We start from the raw sequence: 24836 nt of genomic DNA on the forward strand, positions 1-24836 counted from the left end.
AGCAATATGTGCCTGTTTCGGTGCCTGCCGTTTGCCTACCAATGGTGCAGTGTTCACCATTCCAGCCCTCTCGGCATTCACATTTGCCATCTTTACAGGTCCCGTGCTCAATGCAGCGGGGGTGGCACACGCGCTGGTCACAAGCTGCACCTGTCCAGCCCTCTTCACAGCGGCAGACTCCCCCGATGCAGACGCCGTGAGTGCCACAGTCTACTGAGCACACTTCTGGAAGAAAAACAATGATTACAGCTCAACACCACAGCTGGCAAAACCCTCCACTGGAGGCCAGACCACACACATGGCCTGGGTCCCTGGAGCAGGCCCCAAGGCCCAGCAGGTGTGTCTCCTGGGGAGGCCTGTCCCTCCACCGGGCTGGGTACGAACCGTTATATAGTTTCTAGAGCAGCGGTTCTCACAGTGGGGTCCCTCGAGCAGTAGCATCGCTGTTACCTGGGGACTTGGTAGTCAATGCCAATTCTTGTGCCTTGCTTGGATCTCCTGAATGAGACACTGTGGGAGTGGGGCTCAGAAACTCGTTTTCTCAAGTCCTCCAGGTGGTTTTGATGTGCACTCAAGGGTAAGAACCACCGTGCTAGAGCTCGAGGCAACCCCAGGCGGAGGTCAGACCCCGGCCATCCAGTTGGGCAAAGCTATGCGGGAGGTGCCGACTGAGAACATGTATGTGCATTCTGACTCCCTGGCCAGCTGTGATTTTTACCCTGTCCAGAGCCTGAACTGAACAAAGACCACTCAGGAACCCTGCAGCTCCATCCCCACGATGACGGCAAACCCACCCGTCAGCCCCATTGGCATCTTGTGGCAATAATGTTCCCTCGGATTGTGCTGCATTTACACAGCCTCTTTCTCAAAGGAGCTCAAAGTCTTTTGTGCTTGGGGAGAAGACAGACAGACAGATATACACTCTCTGGCGTTCCAGACCTCTCACTCGAGGACAAGCACGTGCCAGACATTCATCCTTACGACAGACTGCTGAGGAAGGCATGGCTCATCATGCCAGGGGAAGGAAAACTCAATCAGGGGGGGCAGTGACTCACTCCAAGTCACACAGCGTATCGGCAGCACGGTTGGGCCTTGGATCTAGGGGTCCTCCTCCCCCATCCTCTGCAGAGCTTGGCCTGGACCACCGGCATCCGCACTGAAGCCAGAGGCAAGTGGGCTGAGAAGGCGTCTCAAAATAGCCCATTTTAACTGACTCTTTTTTTTCTTTTGGAATGAAATATTCATTTCTTTCCCATTGTAGGCAAAGCCTCACATATATTCCCTTCCTGATTGCCATGGCAATATGACAGCTGTCTCACTACCCAGAGGAAGGGGGCGGAATGATGATCGCTTGCTTGGATAGGCACTTGTCACTGTGAACAGAACCATTCTTGGGTAGGTTGGGACTGGCTTGAACTGTTGAACCGTTCCATTTTAGGGTCACTCGGGAGGTAAGACACATACTCTTAATTTTAGGAAAATAAAGTGTACAGCGCAACTTCATTATTTTCCTGTCACTGGAGTATTGCAGTGCTCTGTAACATGTTCACACGGCACCCCGAGGGAACCTCTTTTCTGTTTTATAGGATGTTCCATTCAGTTTGTCTGGGACTGAATTGTTCTGTTTTGTTTTCTGGTACCTTGAGGGAGTGTACATAAGAAAACCTATAATGCAAATGGAAGCATCCCTCCCGGGCCCCTCATCCATTTGTAGTGATGGAACAAATGAGGCACGAGAACCTGCGGTGTTTTTTGTTTGTTTGTTTGTTTGTTTCCCAGGATCACAGATTCCATGACTGAGGAAGAGAGAGTAAGAAAGGCACTATGCAATTACCCTACATTCCTTCATCCCAAGCTAAGTGTGAAGAGTAGATTCCCATCCATTTGGGCTCACAGAAGGAGCACAGGGCATGAGTATTGGGAAAAGTAAGGAGGAAACCTCTTGGCTTACCAACAGAGCAGTCGGGACCCATCCAGTTGGGATCACAGCTGCAGAGGCCGGTGTCGGGGACGTAAGTGCCGTGCCCACTGCACTGGTCTGGGCATTGGATCCTTGCCAGCTCACAGTTTAGACCACCCCAGCCAGGGCTGCAGAGGCATTCTCCATTTATGCAGACCCCATGGCTGGAGCAGGTGGGATCCAAGCAATCAACTGAAAAAAAAAAAAACCAAAAACAAAACAAAGAGGAAGAATATTGATCACTCACGGGAATGGGCCATGAGATGCCAGCTTGCTGCTGAAGAAGTGCATAATTCACTAACTCATATATCCCCTGGCAAGCAAACGGAGCAGCCCAAGTAATACTTACATGGACTTTTGAAGAACAACCTATAAAAAATTCAAGACTTTTTTAATTTTCCAAAACACCAAATCTCAAACTCGAAGAGAAGGGAAGAGAAAGAGGGGCTTTCTCAAGCAGGCTTAGGAGCAATCAGATATAGAGGTGTGCCATTCAATGCTGAGAACCTTGTACTTAAAAAAGTTAGTAGCTTCATTAAATCATATCAGAGCTTCTGAGCCTGCGACATGAATACTTGTGATATCTCTACATGTATCCCCAAGCCCAATTATCCCTCACTATCAGAGAGGAAAAGAAGGCTCATTCTAACTACACTAATGCTTGTCTTCAGAAGGTAACAAAGGATTACAAAGAAAACCAGTGAAACTCATAAATGAGTCACTTTCCTAATTAAATGTCACTTAGGCTAAGTCTAAAATTAGGTTTCATTTTCAGAACACACATCTACTGCAGGCGTTAGCAAAAGAGCAGGATAGAAGAGGTGAAGCTGGGTGTGGAAATGATCCCAAAGAGGTAAGCGTCCCACACAAAATCAGTAATGGCCTGGATGGGTGAGTCTCTGGCCGTGGTGCTGACACCCTCTCAGACTGCATCAGTCAGATGAGTTAATTTGCTTGCTGTCATTCTTGGCAGTTTCATGGTTGGGTTGTTTGGACATCTTAATACTCAGAGTGGATATGCATCCAGTAGGTAATAGGAAGATTCTCACTGTGGAATCAACTCAGAATGAGGAGAGTTGTGAGTTGCAAAGGTCAATTCTCAAAGACAGGACTTTTTGCATGGGAATGTGACCCCAAACTTTGGACATCCATCCAGGCTCAGAGTTGGGCAAAGAGGGCTTGGTAGAGGAGGACCAACTTCCTCGGGTGTTCCCAGAATATGATGCAGTGACATTTGGAGAAGAAGGCATTGCCCACTGTGGGGTCTGAATGACCAATGGTGGTCCTGAAGACGGCTCAGATACGTCTTGTGTAGCAGAGAAATAGGCAGGTCTCACCATCTTATTTAACTAAGACACACATTTTCCCTATTTTAACAGCTTGGAAATCAGGCCTCCTGGCCTAGAGTAAAGCATTTGCTTCTGCCATCATCTGGGGGCATAGCCAGCTTGAGACCACTTTAAATTCCTTCCTTGAGGTTTCTTGGACCACGCTGCTGGTGTAATTGAGTCCCTCATGTGCATGTGTGCCATCTTGTAGTTCCAATCCTCAGAGATTTTGATTTCTCTCCTTGCCCAATGCCAAGATTGAAACATGCAACATTTTTGGCATCTATATAGTTCACCATGACACCGAGATGGCAACCCTTTGGGGTCCCAGCTTTTTGTAGCATAATCTCAATTTTCTTTCTTCTTATGGCATACAAAATAATGATAGGTTTTAAAATTGATGATAATTTGGCTCCGAACAGGACATTATTCAGAATTACCCATGCCACAAACTACTTCATTCCAGGGGACATCAGACTTCAGGAATTTGGATTTCTTAAAAATCACAGTATTCCATGAAGTTTCCAAAGAGCACTGTTCTCTTGAGGCAACAATAAGAATTTTTAGTGTAAAGAGATATTTCTGAGCTGATCCATTTGAATCTTCTCAAGAAGATATTATTTACGAAAACTAGCTCAAGACTATTTGAGCCATGGGGAAACAGAAGCTGCCACTGATATAACAGAAATTAAAAAAAAAAACACCACTCTCAGAAAGGGGAATTTCAGTGATTTATTATTAGTTGGAGATGTTTAGGATGATGCTAGTTGCTCTGGCTGAAATCATTTTAAGGTTGTATTCATTATCTTGGGGACTATAACTTCTGATGATATGAACCCTTTTTGATACCTTCAGATTTGCTCAGGATGGTGGAGGGCATCTGGAGGTAAAGGAATCGAAAGTTTCAGACGCATAGAAGACATGTACAAAGAGGCTGTGCAATGTTTTGGTGTCTTTCTCATGCTCAGCAGGGGTAAAAAATATAGTAGGTGTTCAATACACAGTTGACACAGAAATGAATGGCAGACTTTGTCATTAGTGAGACAAACATCCATGAAGAACTGACAAGAAAGAAATGGTGCTAACAACTTCTTGCTGTTGGGAGGACTGCTATGTAATTTGGGATCTGCACAATATGAACCAATTCATTCAGAATGAGTCTTGTCCATATTCTTCTAATAAGAGAAAATCCCAAGGTTGTAGTTTTTTCTCTGTCCCTTTTTCTAACACAGCAAAATCAAAACAGACACAAAGGTATCCAGGTGCTATGTGTCCCCAAATTTACTCTCCATTGTAATTAGCTATTTAAAATGTTTGGTGAGGTACCAACATTTCGGAGCTTTCAGAAAATACATCATAATCAGGGGCGCCTGGGTGGCTCAGTGGGTTAAAGCCTCGCCTTTTGCTCAGGTCATGATCCCAGGGTCCTGGGATCGAGCCCCGCATCGGGCTCTCTGCTTGGCAGGGAGCCTACTTCCTCCTCTCTCTCTCTCTGCCTGCCTCTCTCCCTACTTGTGATCTCTGTCTGTCAAATAAATAAATAAAATCTTAAAAAAATACATCATAATCTTTTTCTTAAAAGGATGACATAAAAAGTAATATACCCCACGCCCACAAAAAAAGGAAAAAGAAAATGTCATTTTTCTTCTAGATAAATTAGCTTTCTCTTCTCTATTTTAAATTATAATATGAAGAAAGGAGGAAAATCCACTGGGATTTATTAGCCCAGGAGTGGAATGTCATCCAAAGAATCATTTATTGTACCTAGATATATGAGCTAACCCTTTCAGTCATACCAGTAAATATGTTACAGCAGCTGATGGAATAACTAAATCCAGACTTTAAGAAGAGCAGTTTCACGATGAATTTTAAATTTGCTTCCAATTTCATAAGATGGTCTTGTGGCCACGTCCTTAGAGTTTTTAGCAGGCAGGAGGGACTATGGCATTTTACGAAGCTTTATAAATAGAAATAGTGTTATACTTAAAAGGGGGACAGTGGCCTTTACCAGCTAAGTACCGTGTGCCTTACAACACCAGCCCCCTGGCAGCTGAAATCATTAGAACTCATTTAGTCTTGGGCCCTCTGTAGGTTTGACAAAAAAGGGTTGTGAATGCAATTTCTATCCCTAAGGATAAAAAAAGAGGTCAAGGAATTTTACAAACAATATGTACTATAAACCCCCGAAGAACCATGAATTACATTTATGAAGTTAAATGTCATTGAAAAATGACTCAACCATGAAACTGACATGAAAACATGGCTGACTTAAACTAATATGTCAATTCCTTGCTCATCACCTTTCCAGTCCCCCAGACATCATTGAATGAAACCTCGGGAAACCGCCCTTTTATTTTCTTGTGCAAATTTGTTAATAGTACAACAACGTTTATGCAGCAAAAATGGAGGATGGCAACTATTGATTTCATTGCCATGGCCATTTCAGGTAAATTGTTTGAACGTATGACTATGATGAATATCAGAAATAAAAAAGCTAAATGGAAGGAAAAAGCGCTGATCCAGACTTTCTGATTTCATTTCCTATTTTGAAAACAGCATATGAATCACCTCGGTTCATTCTTTTTGGGTAGCAGAAATCAATAGAGGAGATTTCATCCTTTCATAATGATCCACGTGGCTTCCTTGTGTTTTTGGATGGTTAATTCATTTGGAACATTTAAATAAGATGGGTTGGGAGAGTAAGAAAGTTGAGAAGTCACTTGAAATTCTACTCATACAGATATGCGCAATCTTTACAGGAGGGAAAAAATTCTAAGACGGGCAATGTCATTGCTCTATCATTTCCTTCTCGCCAAATGATGTATGCAAAAGGTCGTTTTAACCTTTCTTGTCATATTATTGGCCTCTCCCATGTTTTCAGCAAATGCGGCTTTGCCTTCTGCAATCCATTTATCTTTAAGAACTTCAACCTTTCAAGCAGGGTTATTAAATCAGTCCTTCTTCCATCCAAACTCCCAATTTGGTTTTATGATGCAGATGGAGGGAGGCTACCTTTTATAACAGAGGAAAAAATATATAAAGTGTTGAGCCAATGAAGATCTGGAGGTCAGACTTCTGGGTCCCATTAAGGGCATTACCACTGATGTATTGGAAAAATCTTAGAAGAATAATGTCATGGACGGGGACTCTATTTTAGCCAGAGTTCTGTAAACTATGAAATGGGAGATTTCAGAAGGGGAGCTCCAGTATGTTACTAAGGGTGAGTTACTGTCATTACTTTGTGGTAAAGGCAGTAATGATTGGTTATGTTTTACAGAACACTGGAGATCCATAACTTAATGGGATGGGAGATCAGATCTGCTCATACCTGAGAACCTCAGAGCACCTGAGGTCCCTTCTTATCAGCTTGGCATTGAGAAGCTGAGAGAGAACATGGGATATGGTGCCTAACAGTCTTTTCTTGGGAGGCATCCTGGGTAGTTCTCTCAAGCTGTTTCTCATGGGGTAGGCTGTGGGCTTCACTTTTTTCCTCAGTTTGCTGGGAGAGTTGACACTTCTTTTTCCACTGGGAGGAAAAAAGGCTGTTTGAGTTGTATGGGGATGTTTGCCTGGATGACAGACGTAGAGGAAAATGGCTCAACTGCTAAACACAATTGAGTCAATTCAAAGGTTGGGGAGTGGACAAGGGATGGACCGCACCTAGGCTCACGCCTTCCTACCAACTCTGCTTGATATTTTGTGTAAAGGGAAACAACAGATGGACAGCCAGAGACCATACTCTGGAAGTGCAAATATAGAGGGGGAAGGCTGGCAGGCAGTTTGGCGCGGTTCCCTTGCCTTATAGATCCCAACACCTTGGTACCAAATAGCTTTTCTGAAAGCACTAACCAGAGTGACTCAGACTCGAAGCTGGCTACGGATCACATCACATCGGGAGAGGAGCTTTCTCTATCTGATCACCAAGTTGCATCTCTGATCACGTTTTTTTCCAGCTAGATTCCGCTGACTATACCCCTAACTTTTCCCCGTGGGTTTCAGAGGCCACCGCAATGCATGCTCAGGTGAGCTCTTCAGAATTCACCAAATGCCACTACTGTGCTACACCCCGCCCTCCTCTAATTCTGTGTGATTTAGGTACCAGGGTAATGTGACCTACACCGTGTCTAAATGACATGGTGCCTATCGTCTTTCAAGCCTGACTGTTTTCTATTTATATGAATTTTTGCTAAAATGTACACAGACATATGTAGGTACTAGATTACCAGGGACAGTTTCAGGGAAAAAAAAACAACAACAAGAACAGCTATAGGGAAGACAGGGAGATTAAGGATTCTTGGGTAGCTTTTTGTTGTTGCTGTTTTTGTTTTCTGGATAGCTTTAGTAATTCCCAAATCAGAGGATTTTAAAGAAAACAAAGCAAAGAGGAAGGAAGATAAGAGACCTAAAAAAAGGAAAAGAAGTAGCAGGAAGGGAGGAGGAGGAGTTACAGGGAAAGAGCAGAAAGACAAAGGCAGAGAAAGCAGTTTAAAGAGGAAAAGTAGCTAATTAACATAAAGAAGGGTAAAACAAAGCATTCCTTCCAGAACCACTCTGCAGGCTGTGTTTTCTTCAACCTTAGAACTCTACAAAAGCCAAGGCATTTGAAGTTCTCTGTGCAAAATGTTGAAGTTTTCCTCTGCAAAAGGCGGAGCCTTGGACTGGGCTCATTAGCAAAAGTCTGAGTCTGCAGACGCCTCCCTCCTCTGCTGCTGCCCAGGCTGGCCCTGCAGCGCTTACCTTCCTCACAGTGCTCGCCTTTGTATCCAGCTGAACACACACAGTTCCCATCGATGCAGGAGCCATGGCCCCCGCAGGAAGGATCGATGCACTGATTCATGGGCACGTCACACTCCGCACCTTTCCAGCCGCTGTAGCACTGGCACGTCCCTTTAGAATATTGTCCGTTCCCACTGCACAGGACAGGGCAGGCAGCTGCAAAAGCCAGAGACAGAGCACTGGGTCACAGGGGGCAGTGCCTGCAGGGTTCTGTCCATCTAAGGGGGGTGGAGCCCATCTGGAATTTCAGCTTAGCTTGCAGTGTCCTAGCCTGGGGACCCTGGTGGTGGAGGTGCAGAGCCGACCTCAGAGAAGTAACCATCACAAGGACAACCACGAAAATGCTACTAATAATAGCAGCTACCACCAATGCCATTCTTGTTATGTGCCAGGCACAGCTTCAAATGTGCAATTTATTACTTAACCGTCATAAGTATTTGATGATCCTGATGGGATCCTGATGCCCATTTTACACATGACGTACAGACCAGTCAGGGTAGGTGGCCAAAGTCACAAAGCTCAGAAGAGGGGGAGCCCCCTTGGAAAGCAGGTTGGCCCAACTCTCAGCTGTGCCCTTGATAAAGCTATGTGGACACAAGTGTTATTTTTAGTGGCGCAGGGGATCAGAACACATTTTGCTGGTTAGTCGGCTCCTATTCTTGCCAAGTTGATGTCCATTCAAAAGGAAGGGGGATGGGCCATGGTTGACACAATTAATCTCTTTATGCCTCAGTTTTCTTATCTAGACCACAAAGGGATGACTCTGTCTACCTCAAAGCACAACATGTGTAATAAAGGATAGGCTACATATGCCTGGACTAATAAAAGAGCAAGAAGGGGAGAGCAGGCGGAAGACAGGAAACCTCTAGTAGTTCCTGTCTCAGCTGGGACTCTCTTGCATCTATTGATAGGAAGAAGGCTGAGAATCGGTGAGGACTGTCCAGTATGAAATTACCAATGGTTCTCTCCAGTTTTGCCTCAGTTGTGCCATTTCACCCCTTTCAGAGATCAAGAACGGGATTTTAGTGGTCACCTTCAGGCTTTGGACTTTACGTTTCAGAATCAGTTTGTAAAGAAGCTAAATTTCCCACTGGGTCTCTCATTTGCGACTAAAAGCCGGATGCAACTCCCTGCCATGGCACTGGCCCTCAACCTTCAGGGATGGCCAACAGGATGTTTCAGTGACTCCTGGTCCTCCCGTGATTGGGAATGCACATGTACGTGGATGTGTAGCCACGCCATGTCCCGGTCCTGTGAAGCGGCACCTCTAATCAGATTGCTCTGCGGTCCGTCGTGCCACCCTGGCTCATCAGTCATCCCCTGTTGTCAGGTTTCTGTCCTGTTTTTATAATAATTGACTTTCCTTTTCTGAGTGTCTAATTTCCCAGAGCTCTAGGAAACTCCTTGAGGACAGGACCATGTTCATCACTGTTGATTTCCTTTCAGCTTGGCATTCATCAATGTTGACGTAAGTAAATATTTCTCCCATGTTCCTGATATTTAAAGATCCTCAAACAGGGAAACTATGGGCAGCGCTAAATGGGCATTTGGGGAAAAAAAGAACAGTTTCTGGAGGAGACCTCATGGTGCACACACAGTACCTTTTTCTGGGGGAAGTGCATGTTTTAACTTAATCATAAACTGACCTGAAACAAAAACATCTCAACAGCTGACATATGATTGAGAGATATCCTCCCTGAAAACATTTTAGAACACAGTTGTGAAAATTATTTAGGGTATAATTCTCAGTAGAATTCTTACCCTTCTTCTATCCTCTATTACCAGAGGACAATAATGAGTTCAAAAGGGAGAACATCAAAGTCACATATTGAATTTTGGCTAGACTCTCCTTAACAGAGTGGGGAACATGCTTTCTATCCCCAGGATACTTAATCAGAGATCTGGATAGAGTTGTTACCCATACTGATGGTCTAGGAGAGAGTAGAAGAAAACATTGAACCCAGGGTGCCCAAGATTCAGGTTAGGGACTGTGCATATATGAACAAGCATGAGAAAAATATGGACTTTTGCAAAGTTTTGAGAGGGCTTGAAAGACAAAGCAAATTTTTTTGATGTCAGTTCCTCACGAAACATGCTAAGCTCTACGCTAGGAATGGCAAATACATGCATGCAAACTACTATTCTCCCTTTCTGCACCTCTGCAGACATTGTCGAGTGATTACGATCATGGCATCTCGTCACCCAGAGCCTAGACAGAGCCTCAAAACTTCAATGACCAAGGCTGAGACCTTCAAGAAGGCAGAGTTGATATTCCAGAGGAAACCCACTTTCCATTTCTAATTTAGGCAACATTACAGATATTTCTTCTCCTGGGAAGACTAGCGTTGGCATCATTTCTTACCCCACTTCTACTCTCGCCCACTGAAACAGGAAACTAGTGAGGAGGGCAGCCACACATGTAAGTGGGATGAGCTTCCAAGGGCTGTTTCTGACTTGAGGATTCTATATTGGACAAGCTGCCATGAACAGCAGAGAAAGTTACATTAAATCACCACTGCACCTCCTCTCCTCTCAAAGAGTAGAAGAGGGTAGAAAGTAGGAGCAAATAAGTACTGTCTTTATTAATTGATAAAGTACAGTTATAATATTTTATTTATCCATATTGAAACTATTTTTCTTCTGCATAAACTCCATGTGATGAAAAAAAAAAAAAAAAAGGATTGTCCGGAAGGTAAGAATGGATTTTATTTAAAACCAGGTGCCTGGGAAATCAAATTTAAAAGGTGACCTACTTAAATTACTCAGGGGAAAAATGGAGAATAGTGAGGTCAGAGAATTCTCCACATTCTAAATGCAGCCTTCTTTCAATGTATTTGCTGCGTGCTCACCAGGAGTGTGGTAAAAAATGCAAAACTCTGTGCTGTTCTCTGGAAAGCAGGCCACTGGATGGGCTTGGCTGATGTCATATAAAAAAGCAGAAGCAGCTTGAAGAGGAATGAATTTCTCCAGTAATCCATTTGCCACTGGGACAGAGTGCAAAAGCCAGAGGTGAGCCTTCTAGTGGTCACAGGGCTGACCTGCACAGAAAGCGCCATCCTTCAGGGGTAACTGATTCATTCTCAGACATAACTCAACCCAGAGCCTCACAGTATGTAAGGCTCAGGCTGATCCTCATTTGAGAGGCTGAATGTGAAGTGCGGACCTCTCATATTCATAACTCTTCTTGTATTTTTACTATCACTAAATCTACATGATTTTTTTCTGACAGGTTATAGGACAAATAACTCCTGACTCCACACACCTGCCCAAAGGTGATATAGAACAGAATTGGAAAGAGTAAGGATTTTGGTGTCAGAAAGAGCTGGGTTTACTACCTGACCTGTCACTTACCAGCTCTGGGATTTTGGCCAGATTACTGCATTTCTCTGAGACCCAAGTTTACCTTCAAAATACTGTCTTTCAGAGTTGATGGGAGCATTAAGTGCAATTACGTGTGCAAGGACTCAAAGCAGTAGCTGACACACAGTTTATAACGAACAGATGTTCCCTCTGGAAGTTCCAAACTAAGTCTCCAAATTGACTGCAAGGGTTAATAAAATTAAAAATGCAGTATGTCTCAGATGTACCTATGCATGTGCACACACACGTGTGCATGCTCTTTCTCTCTCTCTCTCTCTCTCTCTCTCTCTCACACACACACACACACACACACACACACACACACAGAATTACCACCACCACCTCCACCACAAGATTATAAAATAACACTAATGGAAAGAACTCATCTTCTTCTTCCCCCATTTTTCTGGTTGCAGGTGGGAGGGGGTTCTGGAATCACATGTAGAGTGTTTTATGTCCTTGCTTCTCTCTCCTCTTCCTAAGGCTTACAGGAGCAGAACACTGTGCATTCATGCTACTATTTAAAATTAATTAAAATGTGTGTACCAAATGACTATTCTTGTTTTATTAAATCTGGAAACTCTAAGACTCCTGCAGAAGAAAAATAAATTACCACTGCCACTAACAACTGATAAGTTAACAGGCTGATGACAAAGAGAGAGAGAGAGAGAGAGAGAGAGAGAGAGAATTTAGATTCACCTAAATGGTGTAAAATTCATTTATGATCAAGGTGGAGCTTTTTTTTTTTTGCTCCCCAAATTTTCTGTTAAGGGATGAAATGAATGATCAGTGTTACTTAATAAGTGCAAAGTTACAGGACAAGCCACCATATCTTCTGTTTTAAGTAAAACAAGTCCCATTTATTTGGAGTTTGCAGTAGAGGAAATACCTGGAGAAGATGTAGAGATGTTGAAAAGGCTGAATCATAAGGCAAGTGAAAATATCTGCATCTTGCCAAGTCATTTATAGCCTGGGCTAGGTGTACAGAGGGAATATCAAATATTGTGCCCTTTAAAAATTATTTGAAATTTGACTGAAAGCTTCTGTGGAAAAGAGACTTGAGAATACTTGAACCTAGTAATCTGGGTAAATTGTCAAAATCGCACTAACAATTGGTGGCCTTACTTCCCAGTTATTCAATAAATATTTATGAATAACCTAGTATGTGCTATGTAGCTGTGCTAGGTGGTAGGAAAAAAGTGATGTAGAAATAAAAATGCCTTAATTCTCCTGAAGCAATTGAGATATAATTTTTGGGTTACAAAGGCAAAGCAAGCAAAGTTCAGTGTCTTTAACAACAAAATTGGTGCCCCGTTGTCTTTCCTGAGTGTGGAATTAGCTTGGTTGCCAAGCATAATGTGTTAGGAAAGATAGGTTTCACTTCCTACTAGGTCCCTGCAAATGGCAATCATTTGGTAGGCAACAAAGCTTAACATCTACTGAACAGTGTATTCAAAAATAAATTCCAGAGTGATGTCATCAAGATGGTGACACTCCCTGAGTTTGTTCTCTTTACAGGAAGAATAACGAACAACTATTCATGAATAAGATACCAGTGAGAGAATCTGAGAACATGGCGGGTAAGGCTGAAGACCCTCCTGCTGCTCAGAGACAGACTACAGTAGAACCTGAAATGAGTGGCTACCTTTGACGGCACTGCCTCCCCCCATGCCAGGGCAGCACCACGTGGAGACATCTCCCTGAGCCTTCAGGGAAAAAAGAACCCTGGAAGTACAACCAGCCCCATCACCCACCATTGCGGGTGGCTATGTGGGAATCCCCTACTCTGATCTCAAGGGAATCACAGGGGATTGCAGGGAATCCAACCACTGGGGACTGCAGGAGTATTCCAACCACTGGGAATCCAACTGCAAGGGAGAATGGGGAGGGGCTTGCCACAACTAGTGCATGGATCCTGGCAGACCAAGTTCACACCTACACAGCCCAAAGGGTATCCCAGCTAGCAGTTTAGCTCATCTGCAGAACAAAGGTGGGGGTGTACTCTGACCACGGGAATGGGTGGGATGTAAACCTGGCTGATATGGATCTTTAAATGAGGATTTTGTGGGCTCTAGAACCTAGTTTGCCCATACCCACGCAAGGTTCTGAATCACAGCCCTACCCACAGTGGAGAGGGTCTTCCAGCCCCATCTGACCAGAAGGGCTGGTGACAACTCCTGGAAGCATTGTAGCCCAATGGTGCTTGAGTTAAAAGGCAGAGAGGAAGAGCTGACTGCTCCTGAAGCAAAGTTAGTACCAGGCATAGAGGGTTTCTGTGCTATGCACAGGTAGAGGAATTAATTCACAGCGAAGGCTGAAGGCAGCTCTCAGGCCCTCCCACCTAGAGAGCCTGTTTGGAAATCAAGAGTAGCCTGGAGCAGTCCTTCCCCCTCCCACCCAAGCAAGGGGGCTGAGAGCCCCACCCACTGTGGAGTGTGACCTTTGGCCCTACGTATCAGGGTTGTCAAAAAACTATGGAAACTGCTTGGTCCAGTGATGCTAGAGCTGAGAGTAAGGGCAGGCAGAGCCAACAGTTTGCAGAGCAAAGCCAGTAGACCTGTTTGGCCCTGGAGCTTGGAGTACAAGTCTGTGCACATTAAAACAACAAAAGAGTTTTACTGGTTTTAGAGCAGCTTCCCCCACAGTGCCCTGGCAGGGAATCTAATTTGTAGCCCTGCTCATTGCTGAGTACAGCCTTCAGCCTGTCTGACCAAGGAACCTGACCAGAGCACATGGGGAAGCTACATAGCCCATTCAACAACCCTGCATACAGTGGCATTTAGAGAGAGCACAGCCTGTGGTTTCCTTTGTCTGGAGAGCAAAATGAGTGGCTTCATATGACCAGAGAATTCAGTGAATACCCTGGCCTGATTTGAACTCCCAAACAATGAATTGTATAAACCTTGGGTCTTGGCCTGCTGCCCTGACTAATTCATAGTTCACCTATTACTGACTATAATATCTAGTCCTGACCATTTATTAAGCCTGACCAGAGAATCCAGGAAACCATGGAGCCTATCTGATAGCTTCTTCTGGGTAGGGAACCAAGCCAGTAGTCATATTCAACTGTTTTCAGCCTTATCCTTAGGGCTTGAACAGTTGCCTTGCCCCCAAACAGACCATAATAGCAGGTCCCACCTGCCCAAGGACATTACCACTAGACACATCCAGAAGGCCAAAATGAGCTGACTGGGGAGAAGCTGTACTTTCCAAAGCAAATCTGTAAAATCTGAAGAAGAGTCCCCCCATTACTCAGATGTGCAGATAACAGCATAAAGAATCAAGAACCACAAAAGAATCAGGTAAGTATGACACTACTGAAGGAAACTCTAAAATTCCAATAACTGACCCTAAAGAAATGGAGATGTATCAACTGTCAGACAAAGAATTCAAAATAATTCTATTAAGGAAGTTCAGTGAACTACAAGAAAACACAACCAAGTGAAAGTAGGAAAATGATGCATGAAGAAAATGAGAAGTTTGTAAGGAAATAGAAACAATCAAAAAAATTCCTCAAGTTGAAAAATATACTAACTAAATATACCAGAATTCAATAAAGAATTTCAAAAGTAGTAGATTCTTTCAAAAGAAAGAATCTGTGAGGGGGAGGATAGAACAATGGAAACACCCAGATGGTGGGGCAAAAAGAAAAGAAGGAAAGAGTGAAGAAAGCCTATAGGAATTATAGGACATATGAAAAGAAATAATATTCACATTATGGGAATTCAAGAAGGTGAGAAAAAGAAGACAAAATATACTTAAAGCAATAATAGCTGAAAACTTCCCAAACCTAGGGAGAGAAATGGACATCCAGATCCATGAGACTGAAAGAACCACAAATAGGCTGAACTCAAATAGGGCTACACTGTGACATGTTAATTAAATTGTCAAACGTCAAAGACAAAGAAAGAATTTTAAGAGCAACAAGAGAAAAGATTGAAGTTATATACAAGGGAATACCCATAGGGCCATCAACTGATGTTTCAACAGAAAATTTTCAGGCCAGGAGAAAATGGGAGGGCATATTCCAAACATTGAATACAACTAAATGTCAACCAAGATTTCTATACCTGTTGAAGTTATTCTTCAAAAACAATGGAGGGATGATGACCTACCCAAATAACAAATAAATGGAGGGATGATGACCTACCCAAATAAACAAAAGCTGAGAGAGTTCATGATCACCAGACCTTCATTACAAGAAATGCTAAACGAGTTTTGTGAGTGAAAGTGAAAGAATGCTAATGAACAGCATAAAAACATAAAAAGGTAGTATAAATCTCACTGGTAATGGTAAATATATAGTTAGATTCTGCAATATGGGAACAGTGGTACACAACAAACTTACAGCACTAGCTCTAGTTCTAAGTAATACAATATTAAAAAACACGTAAACTATAACAGCAATAATCTAAATGTGAGTGGGGAAAGTGTAAAATATAGGAATTCTACTGAAATTAAGTTGTTATCAGTTCAAAAGACGGTGTCAGAAGTTTGAAATATTTTATGTGAATCACATGGGAACCACAAAAGAAAATCCTGTAGTAATTACACAAAAGATACAATAAAGAAATCTGAGTATACTGATGTCAAAAGACAACAGAACATACAAAAAAGATAGCAGGATAAGAAATAAGGGACAATGGCTCTACAAAACAACCAGAAAACAATTAACAAAATAGCAATAGTGTTTACTTATAGATAATTATTTTATAGTAAATGATTAATATGTCCAAACAAAATACAAAGTGGCTGAATGGATAAAAAGACATGAGCCAAAATATGCTACCTAAGAGACTTGTGTTAGCCTCAAAAACACAGAGAGTGAAGAGATGGAAAAAAAAGACATTTCAAATAAACGGTAACAACAACTGTAACAACAACAAAAGACAGAGTAACTATACTAATATCAGACAAAAGAGACTTTAAAAATGATAAAAAGAAACAAGGAAAGTCATTATATAATGGAGTCAATATATCAATAAGAGAAAAACAATTGTAAATATTTATGTTTCTGACACTGGAACACCTAAATATATAAAGTGAAAACTAACAGAGCTAAAAGGAGAAATAAACAGTAATACAGTAATAGTTGGAGATTTCAATACCCCATGCTCAACAATAGATAGATTATCCAGACAGACAATCGCTAAGGAAATAGCTGATTTGAACAACACTATGATCAAATGGACCTCATAGACATATACAGAACCTTCTGCTCAATACAAGCAGCATATACATTCTTCTGAAGTACACATAGAAAATTTTCTAGGATAGACCATATGTGAGGCCACAAAACAAGTCTTAGAAAAATCAAGAAGATTAAAATTATACCAAGTATCTTCTTGGACCACAGTGGCATGAAAATAGAAATCAATAGCAAAGGGAAAACTGGAAAATTCACAAACACATGGAAATTAAAAAACATCCTCCCGAAAAAACAATTGATCAAAGAAGAAATTTAAGGGTAAAAGGGTTTCTTGAGACAAATGAATATAGAAATACAACACACCAGAACTTATGAGATGCAGCAAAAGCAGTTCTAAGTGAGGTGTTTACAGCAATAAATGCCTACATTATGAAGGAAAAAGAGCTGGGTGGCTCAGTGGGTTAAGCTTCTGCCTTCAGCTCAGGTCATGGTCTCAGGGTCTTGGGATAGAGCCCCGCATCCAGCTCTCTGCTCAGCAGGGAGCCTGCTTCCTCCTTTCTCTCTGCCTGCCTCTTTGCCTATTTGTGATCTCTCTCTGTCAAATAAATAAAATCTTTACCAAAAAAAAAAAAAAAAAAAAGAAGAAGAAGCAAAAAGAGCCCAAATAATCAACATAGCTCTATGCTTTAAGGAACTAGACAATAAAAAAAACTAAGCCCAAAGTTAGTAGAAGAAAAGAAATCATATGGATTAGAACAGAAATAAAAGAAATAAAGAACAGAAAAATAACAGGAAAGATTAACCAAATTAAGAGTTGGTTCTTTGAAAAGATAGATAAAATTGACAAACCCTTAGCTGGGCTAGCCAAGAAGAAGAAAAGAAGAAGGATCCAAATCAACAAATTTAAAAACGAAAAAGGAAAAATTACAACTGATAATACAGAAATACAAAGGATCAGAGAAGGCTACTATGAACAACTATTTATCAACAAACTGTGCAACCTAGAAGAGGTGGAAAAGTTCTTTGAAAATCTGAATAAACAAATTATCAGTAAGGAGACTGAATTAGCAATAAAAAAATCTCCCGATGAAGAAAAGCCCAGAATCAGATGGCTTCATTGGTGAATTTTACCAAACATTTAAATTAGAATTAACACCAATCTTTCTCAAACTCTTCCAAAAAATCCCAACCGGAGATTTCCTGTTTGGGAAACTGAGAGTAGCCTGGAGTGGCCCCTGATCTTCCCACCCATGCAAGGGGGCTGAGAATCCATTTTATGAGGCTAGCATTGTCTAATACCTGAACCAGAAAATAACCCTACTAGAAAAGAACACTACAGGCCAGTATCCCTAATAAATATAGATGCAAAACTCTCACCAAAATACTAGCAAACTGAATTTAGCAGTACGTTAAAAGGATCATTCACCATGATCAAGTGGGATTTATCCCTGGGATGCAAGGATGGTTCACATACATCAACCAATTAATGTGATACATTATGTTAATAAAACGAAACAAAATAATACCATCTCAATAGACACGGAAAAAAAGCATTTGACAAAATTCATCACCCACTCATGATTAAAAACTCTTAACAAATTAGGCAAAGAAGGAACATATCTCAACATAATAAAGGCCATATATGATGAGCCTACAACTAACATCATAGTCAATGGTGAACGGTTGAAAGCTTTTCCTCTAAGATCAGGAATAAAACAAAGGTGTCCACGCTCATTAATCCTATTCAACAAATTATTAGAAGTACCAGCAGGAACAATCAGGCAAGAAAAAGAAATAAAAGGCACTGGAATTGGAAAGGAAGATGTAAAAATTTCTCTATTTGCAGATGACATGATTTTATACAGAGAAAATCTTAAATGATTCAACCAGAAAACTTAGATCTAATTGAAGAATTCCATAAAGTTGCAAGATACAAAATTAACGTATAAAAATCAGTAGTATTCCTATAATTCTTAATAACAAATTTTTTGAAAAAGAAAGAAACTAATGCCATTTACAATAGTATCGAAAACAAGAAAATACTTAGGAATAAATTTAACTAAGGAGGAGAAAGAGCTCTATTCTGAAAGCTGCAAGACACTGATGAAAGAAATCAAAGAAGACACAAATAAATAGAAAGGTATCCTGTACTTATGGATTGGAAAAATTAGTATTGTTAAAACATCAGTATTATACAAGTGATCTATAGATTTAATGCAGTTTTACCAAAATTTGTGGTGTATAAATGATGAATCTTGGAACACTGAAAAATAAAATTAAATTAAAAAAAAATCCCAAAATGGCATTTTGTTCACAAAAGACCACAAATAGAAAAAGAAATCCCAAGAAAGAACAAAGCAGGAGATACCACACTTCTTGAGTTCAAGCTATACTATAAAGTTATAGTCATCAAAACAGTATGGTCCCAGCATAAAAGCAGACACATAGACCAAGAGAAAGAATTGAGAGTCCTAAAATAAACCCAAGCATATATGGTCAACTAATATTTAGCAAGGGAGCCAAGGGCATTTACTGGAGAAAAGATGACTTCTGCAATAAACAGAGCTGGGAAAATTGGATATTCACATGTAAAAGAATGAAACTGGACCTCTCTCTTTCATTACTCAAAAAAATTAACTCAAAATAGATTAAAGACTTAAATATAAGTCCTGAAACTATGAAACCCCTAGGAGAAAACATAAGAACAAAGCTCCTTAACATGGATCTCACTAATGATTTTTTTGGAGATGACACCTTAAGTAGAAGCAACAAAATTAAAAGAAACAAGTGGGACTTCATCAAGCTAAAAAGCTTCTCCATAGCAAAAAAACCCATCAACACAAAACCTCAGAATAGGGAAAAAAAATAACTGCAAACCCCATGTATCTGGTAAGGGGTTAATATCCAAAACATGTAAGAAAGTCATACAACTCAACAGCAAAAACAAACAAAAACAAAGCAAATAACCCTGTTTAAAAATGGGCAAAGGACCTGAATAGGCATTCCTTCAAAAAAGATATATGAAAGGCCAATGGGTACATGAAAAGATGTTCAACATCACTAGCCCTTAAGGGAAGTGAAAATTAAAACCACAATGAGGTATCACCTCACGCCTGTTAGAATGACCATCATTAAAACACAAGAGATAACACATGCTGGCAAGGATGTGGAGAAAAGGGAACATGTGGTCACTGTTGGTGGGATTGTAAATTGGTACAGCTACTAAGGAGAAGAGTACAGGGATCCTCAAAAAATAGAACCACCATGAACCAGGAGTTCCACTTCTGGGAATATGCCCAAAGCGAACAAAACCACCAACAAACTCAAAAAGATATCTGCACCCACCTACTCACAGGAGCATTGTTTATAACCACTAAGACACAGGGACAGTCTGAATGTTCACTGATGGGTTAACAAATAAAGAAGTTACAGTATATATACACAATGGAATATTAACCAGTCATAAAAAAATGAGGACATCCTACTATTTGCAACAATATGGATGCAACTTGAAGGCACTATGCTAAGTGAAACATCAGATGGAGAAAGACAAAAGTGATCTCACCTACATGTGGAATCCGAAAATAGCACAACAAACCAAACTCATGGAAAAAAAAGGTCAGATTTGTGGTTACTACATGTGGGGGTGGGTGGGGGAGGGGAATTGGGGAAAGGTGGTCAAAAGGGCCAAACTTTCAGCTGTAAGATAAAAAAGTACTGGGACTATAATGTACAGCATGAGGACTGTAGCCAACACTGCTGTCCGATATATAGGACAGTAATGAAGAGAGTAAAATCCTAAGAGTTCTCATCACAAGGAGAGAAATTTTTTCCCCCGTTTTCTTTTATCTTTCTTTTCTTTTTATGAGAAAGACATCTATATGAGAAGATATGGTAGGTGACACTGTGGTAATCATTTCACAATCTATATAAATCAAACCATCGTGCTGTATGCCTTAAACATAATAGTGATGTATGTTAATTATTTCTCAGTAAAACTGAAAAAAATTCCTCACAGATTAAAGATCTACATAGAAGAAAAAGTGACAAAAGCATTAGAAAAAATACTGAAGACTAATTTTATTTTCTTGGGAGGAGGATATGTAAGGAAGACAAACTCTCCAGGTTGAGAAGGATAAGAAGATTGGGTTTGATTACATCAGATTTACATCTTTTATACTACAAAGAATGCCCTAAACAAAATTAAGGGATGAACAACCCCAGGAAGACATATTTTTAACACATTTTAGAGAATAAAGTTTGATATCTAAAATACACAAAGAGCTCTTACAAATCGGTAAGAAGTGACGAGTGAATGAAAACCCAGGCAAAGAACATACAAATAAAAATATAAACTGCCAATAGAAGTATGAGAAGACACATAGCTTCACTTGCAATTAATTAAGTATAGATAAAATAATGAGAAGAAGTAATCCTTGGCTTACTAGAGTGGGGGAAAAAAACAGTCAAAAGACTGATAACCACCAACACTGCACTGGATGAGGGGAAATGGGCTCCGTCAAACACAGCTGGTGGGGGGTGTGTGTGCAGAAATGCAAACTATTTCTCCTGGGGCTTGGGATAATTTGTCACTGTCTGGAGAGCTCCATGGCTCATTGTGCCCAACCGAGAAGCCTGCTGACCTCCATGCCTCAGTTTTCCCTCCCTAGTAAATGGGCAGGGCGATAAAGGGCTGTTCGTGTAGGAAGAGTGAGGACAGAGGAAAACAGAAGTAAGGAACAATTATAAAAGTACGAATGCAAAGATCACGAGCCATTCCAATCATCATGGTCACCTCTAACCTGAAGAGCATCCCCCACTTCCTGCCTAGAACATTCCGATGCTGGTTGGTCTTGGTGAGGGCAAGACCTGGCAGGACCCCCATGAAGAGAAGGAAAAAGCAGAGGGCACTTCTGATAGACAGCGGCAGACTCTCTGGCTCAGAGGGCCAAAGTTCAGGTGCACCAACTTCCTCATTCCTGTTCTGTCAAATGGCACATTAATAAGCAGGAAAGCGATTCAGGGAAGAATTTCCAGAAGGACAAAAAACTCATCAGGTGTGTCAGATCTCTGACATTCAGGAGCCATGTGGGGAAAGACGCACACGCTGACTTAAGCACGAAAGTATGGATGCTTTAATTAATCCGGGGTGAATTTAATTGCTTTAGTTAAGTGGAAATCGGGTTAAAAATGATGCAGAGCATGCTGGGGTGTGTTAAAAACATGACATATGAGTTGGATGAATCGATAAATTAAAAGTGCACAGATGTTTTAATTAAACCCAGGGAAGTTAACGAAGATCGCAAGAGACTTTTAAGCCTATGATTAATTCAATTCATTTAAAATACCTGTAGAGATATGGGGAGGCCTCCATTTTGAGAGTTATAAAAGTTCTCAATCGGTAAGTGCTTAAGCTGTTCTTAAGAGACGTCTAAGTTTTTGTGCGTGTGTGCGTGTGTGACTGAACATTAATTACATAATTAATATTTAAATTCTTCACAATACACAGTAAACCTTTCTGCAGCTCAAGTCCAGAAATGAGGTAGCTTTTCACTTACTATGGTTCAAGCAATGAGAGGTGTTTGCAGATTACTGGTGTCTTGTTATCTACAAGCATGGAAGCTTCTGGAAGACCTAAAGGGTCTATTTATTTACTGCTGTCTCCCCAGCCAGTAGAGCAGTTCCTCGTAGAGCGTAGGCTTCGGAGTTAGCCTGAATTTCCCTTCATTTTTACTTGCTGTGTGACAATAGATGCTGTTTTCAGCCTTGATTTCCTTATCTTTAAAGTGGAACAAGAATTCAGGAGTACCTACCTCATTGTGTTTTTAAGCAGGTGAAACGAAATAGTATCTATAAAGTGCTATGTACAGTGCCTGGCAAATAATTAGAAATCTATAGATGGATTTTACTATCATTTTTTTATTAGGAGAAAATTATTCTGACGCATCCCATTGTAAAAGTAAAGCACCCTCTTGCACATCACCCATCCCAGTCAATTTCTTCTCTCAACACTGGTTGATTTACTAATACAGAAGTTTTTCCTAAAAATCCAACGACTTATACTCTGTGCGTCACATCAACAGCAAGTTCCCCCTAGGTTAGGCATTCTGCTTCCTAAGACTGCTTTGCAACTTACCTAGTGGCTTAAAACAGGGGAAAAGACCACAAAAAAACCTTTCTAGTCTCCAAAGCAATTTAACTGGGGGAGGGCTGACTGATTTAAGCCCTGAGAAGCGATTTCTTTGGTAACACAGCAAGCATGGGAAACGCCAACAGCCAGTTTCTGCGGCAGCAGGCATGGGCTCACAGGAGGCCACTAAATAACGGACACTGTGACTTTCATGTGCTGGAGGTGTGGTTCTTTGCGAGCCGGGGAGCTGGGTCGGGGGTCAAGGTGATGTTGCTGCTTCTGGTCACAACTCTCTTTGGGGAGTCGCAGCAGAGTTCAAGGGCAGCGTTATCTAGACTTAGACCTGAATGGCCCAAGAGTCTTCTGGGTATCCTCTAAGAATGCAGATTCTGATTCAGAAGGGCTGGAATCAGAAGATGATTCTGACTCATCGGGCCTGAGGACTTGGGTATTTAGCAAGCTCCCCAGGCTGAGGCTAGGATCCCAGACCTACTGACTGACTCAGAAACTCTGGAGGGAGCCCAGCAAGCTGTGTACTAACAGGTGAATCTGATGAGTATGGTTCTAATGCCGTACCTGGGCAAGTGCCTTACCTTCTCTGAGCCTCAGTTTCCTAAGCTGTGAAATGGGGACAATAACGATGTGCGTTGTGGAGATGAAATGAGATAATCATACAGAACCATTGGCATGGTGCCTCAGTCTCTTCTGCAAAGTGTTTTCCAAGTGCATCTGCTTTAAGCCCCTTAGTCCTGGGCCATTGCTGCCAAGGAATTCCTGCCCATTTTCTCAGGTCAGGTGTGGGTGGAAGGAGAGGTGGGATTCAGCCATCAAACCGCAATGTGCTGTGGCAGCCACCATGACCCCTGGTCCTTCTGCATTATTGTGGATTGTCAAGGGGGCTGGGGGAGCAGAGGGAGACAGGTGTGCAGGACAGAGGGTCTGAAGGAACCATGCACGGGGAGCATCCGTGTTTGTTCCGGGAGAGGACCAGTGTGGCCCGAGTGTCTTTCACTGAAAGCTGACTCTGGCTGAAAAAGCGGGAGGTGACTTCTGTGCTAAGAAAGTTCTGCAAGAGGTGTTTCTGGGGCGGTGGGAAGGACCCCCTCCACCAGCAGGGAGGGGCTAAGGGGCTTGCCATTCCTTTCCTGAGTGCGGAAGTCCACTAAGGGAAGAGACTAAGGGGGAAAGCAGGTTACGAAGCCGTGCCTAGCTAGGACAGTCAGCCTGAGCTACCCATGTGGGCTTTGGGAATTGTAGCCACCCTCGATTCGGGGGATCTTCCTGCCAAGCTTCTCTCCTGTGTGGACGTTAAGCCTAGAAGCCTCAGAGTCAGCCAGACACAGCCTCAAAATCGGGCCCTCCTATGTGACCATGGGCAAGTAGCTTACTCTCCTTAAGTTTCTGTTTCCCCTGTAAAATAAGGATAATAACTGTGACTTCATGAAGACTCATGAAGACAGATACTACCTAATGTCTATGGAGCATTCGGTCCATGCCAAGCACGGTTCCACACACTTCCACACACATTAGTACAGTACACTAATGTACTCTTTAGTACTCACAGGTAGTATTACTGTAAGAAAACCAAGGCCCCTGGAGGTTAAGTAATTTTTAAAAAATGGGTCCAGCTAACCAGAGGAGCATGGCTTCAATTCTAGTAAATTCAGATTCTCGCTTTTGTTCTTAATCGCTGCGCTCTTCTGAGATAATGCACATAAAATGCGGGACTGATGTCAACTTTTTTTTTCTTTCTTTTTTCGTTCCCCCTCTTTTCCTTCCCTCCTTCCCTCCTTCCCTTCGTTTAAATTTGTGCCTCAAAGTTGGCTGATTCATCACCGCATGATTAACCTGATAAATTAGAACCCAGTTCCCCAGCACTCATTTGATTCTTGCACATCTTCTGGCAATGTTTTCCTCTTTACAAGTGTTATCCCCTAACTGCAAATCTCCGCACATTTAGAGACCACACACCGCTTCCTGGGTACCAAACTGGGTGCGAGGAGGTGTCCTAAAGAGGACGGCTGGAAACTTGTGATCCAGCAGGAGAAACTGATGGAATCGCCCAGCTAGAACCTGGCCCAGCATGAAGGAAGGGGCACTGCCAAGATGTTGCCAAGCCCTGTGTGACTGCAG

The 24836-nt window shown here is 41.9% G+C and overlaps 1 protein-coding gene across 3 annotated transcripts in view; it reads right to left on the reverse strand.

The window, feature by feature from the left end:
* Positions 1–24836, reverse strand: part of TENM2 (teneurin transmembrane protein 2) — a 1229820-nt gene that overhangs the window by 140754 nt on the left and 1064230 nt on the right. For all 3 annotated transcript variants that reach the window (XM_046000941.1, XM_046000940.1, XM_046000942.1), the window contains 3 exons: positions 8026–8220; positions 1952–2152; positions 40–225 (listed from right to left, as the gene is read on the reverse strand). In XM_046000941.1, the coding sequence (XP_045856897.1) occupies positions 40–225; positions 1952–2152; positions 8026–8220 (582 nt within the window). The remainder of the gene's footprint in view (positions 1–39; positions 226–1951; positions 2153–8025; positions 8221–24836) is intronic.

Source organism: Meles meles, chromosome 3, assembly GCF_922984935.1.
Source record: "Meles meles chromosome 3, mMelMel3.1 paternal haplotype, whole genome shotgun sequence".
Taxonomy (NCBI): Eukaryota; Metazoa; Chordata; class Mammalia; order Carnivora; family Mustelidae; genus Meles; species Meles meles.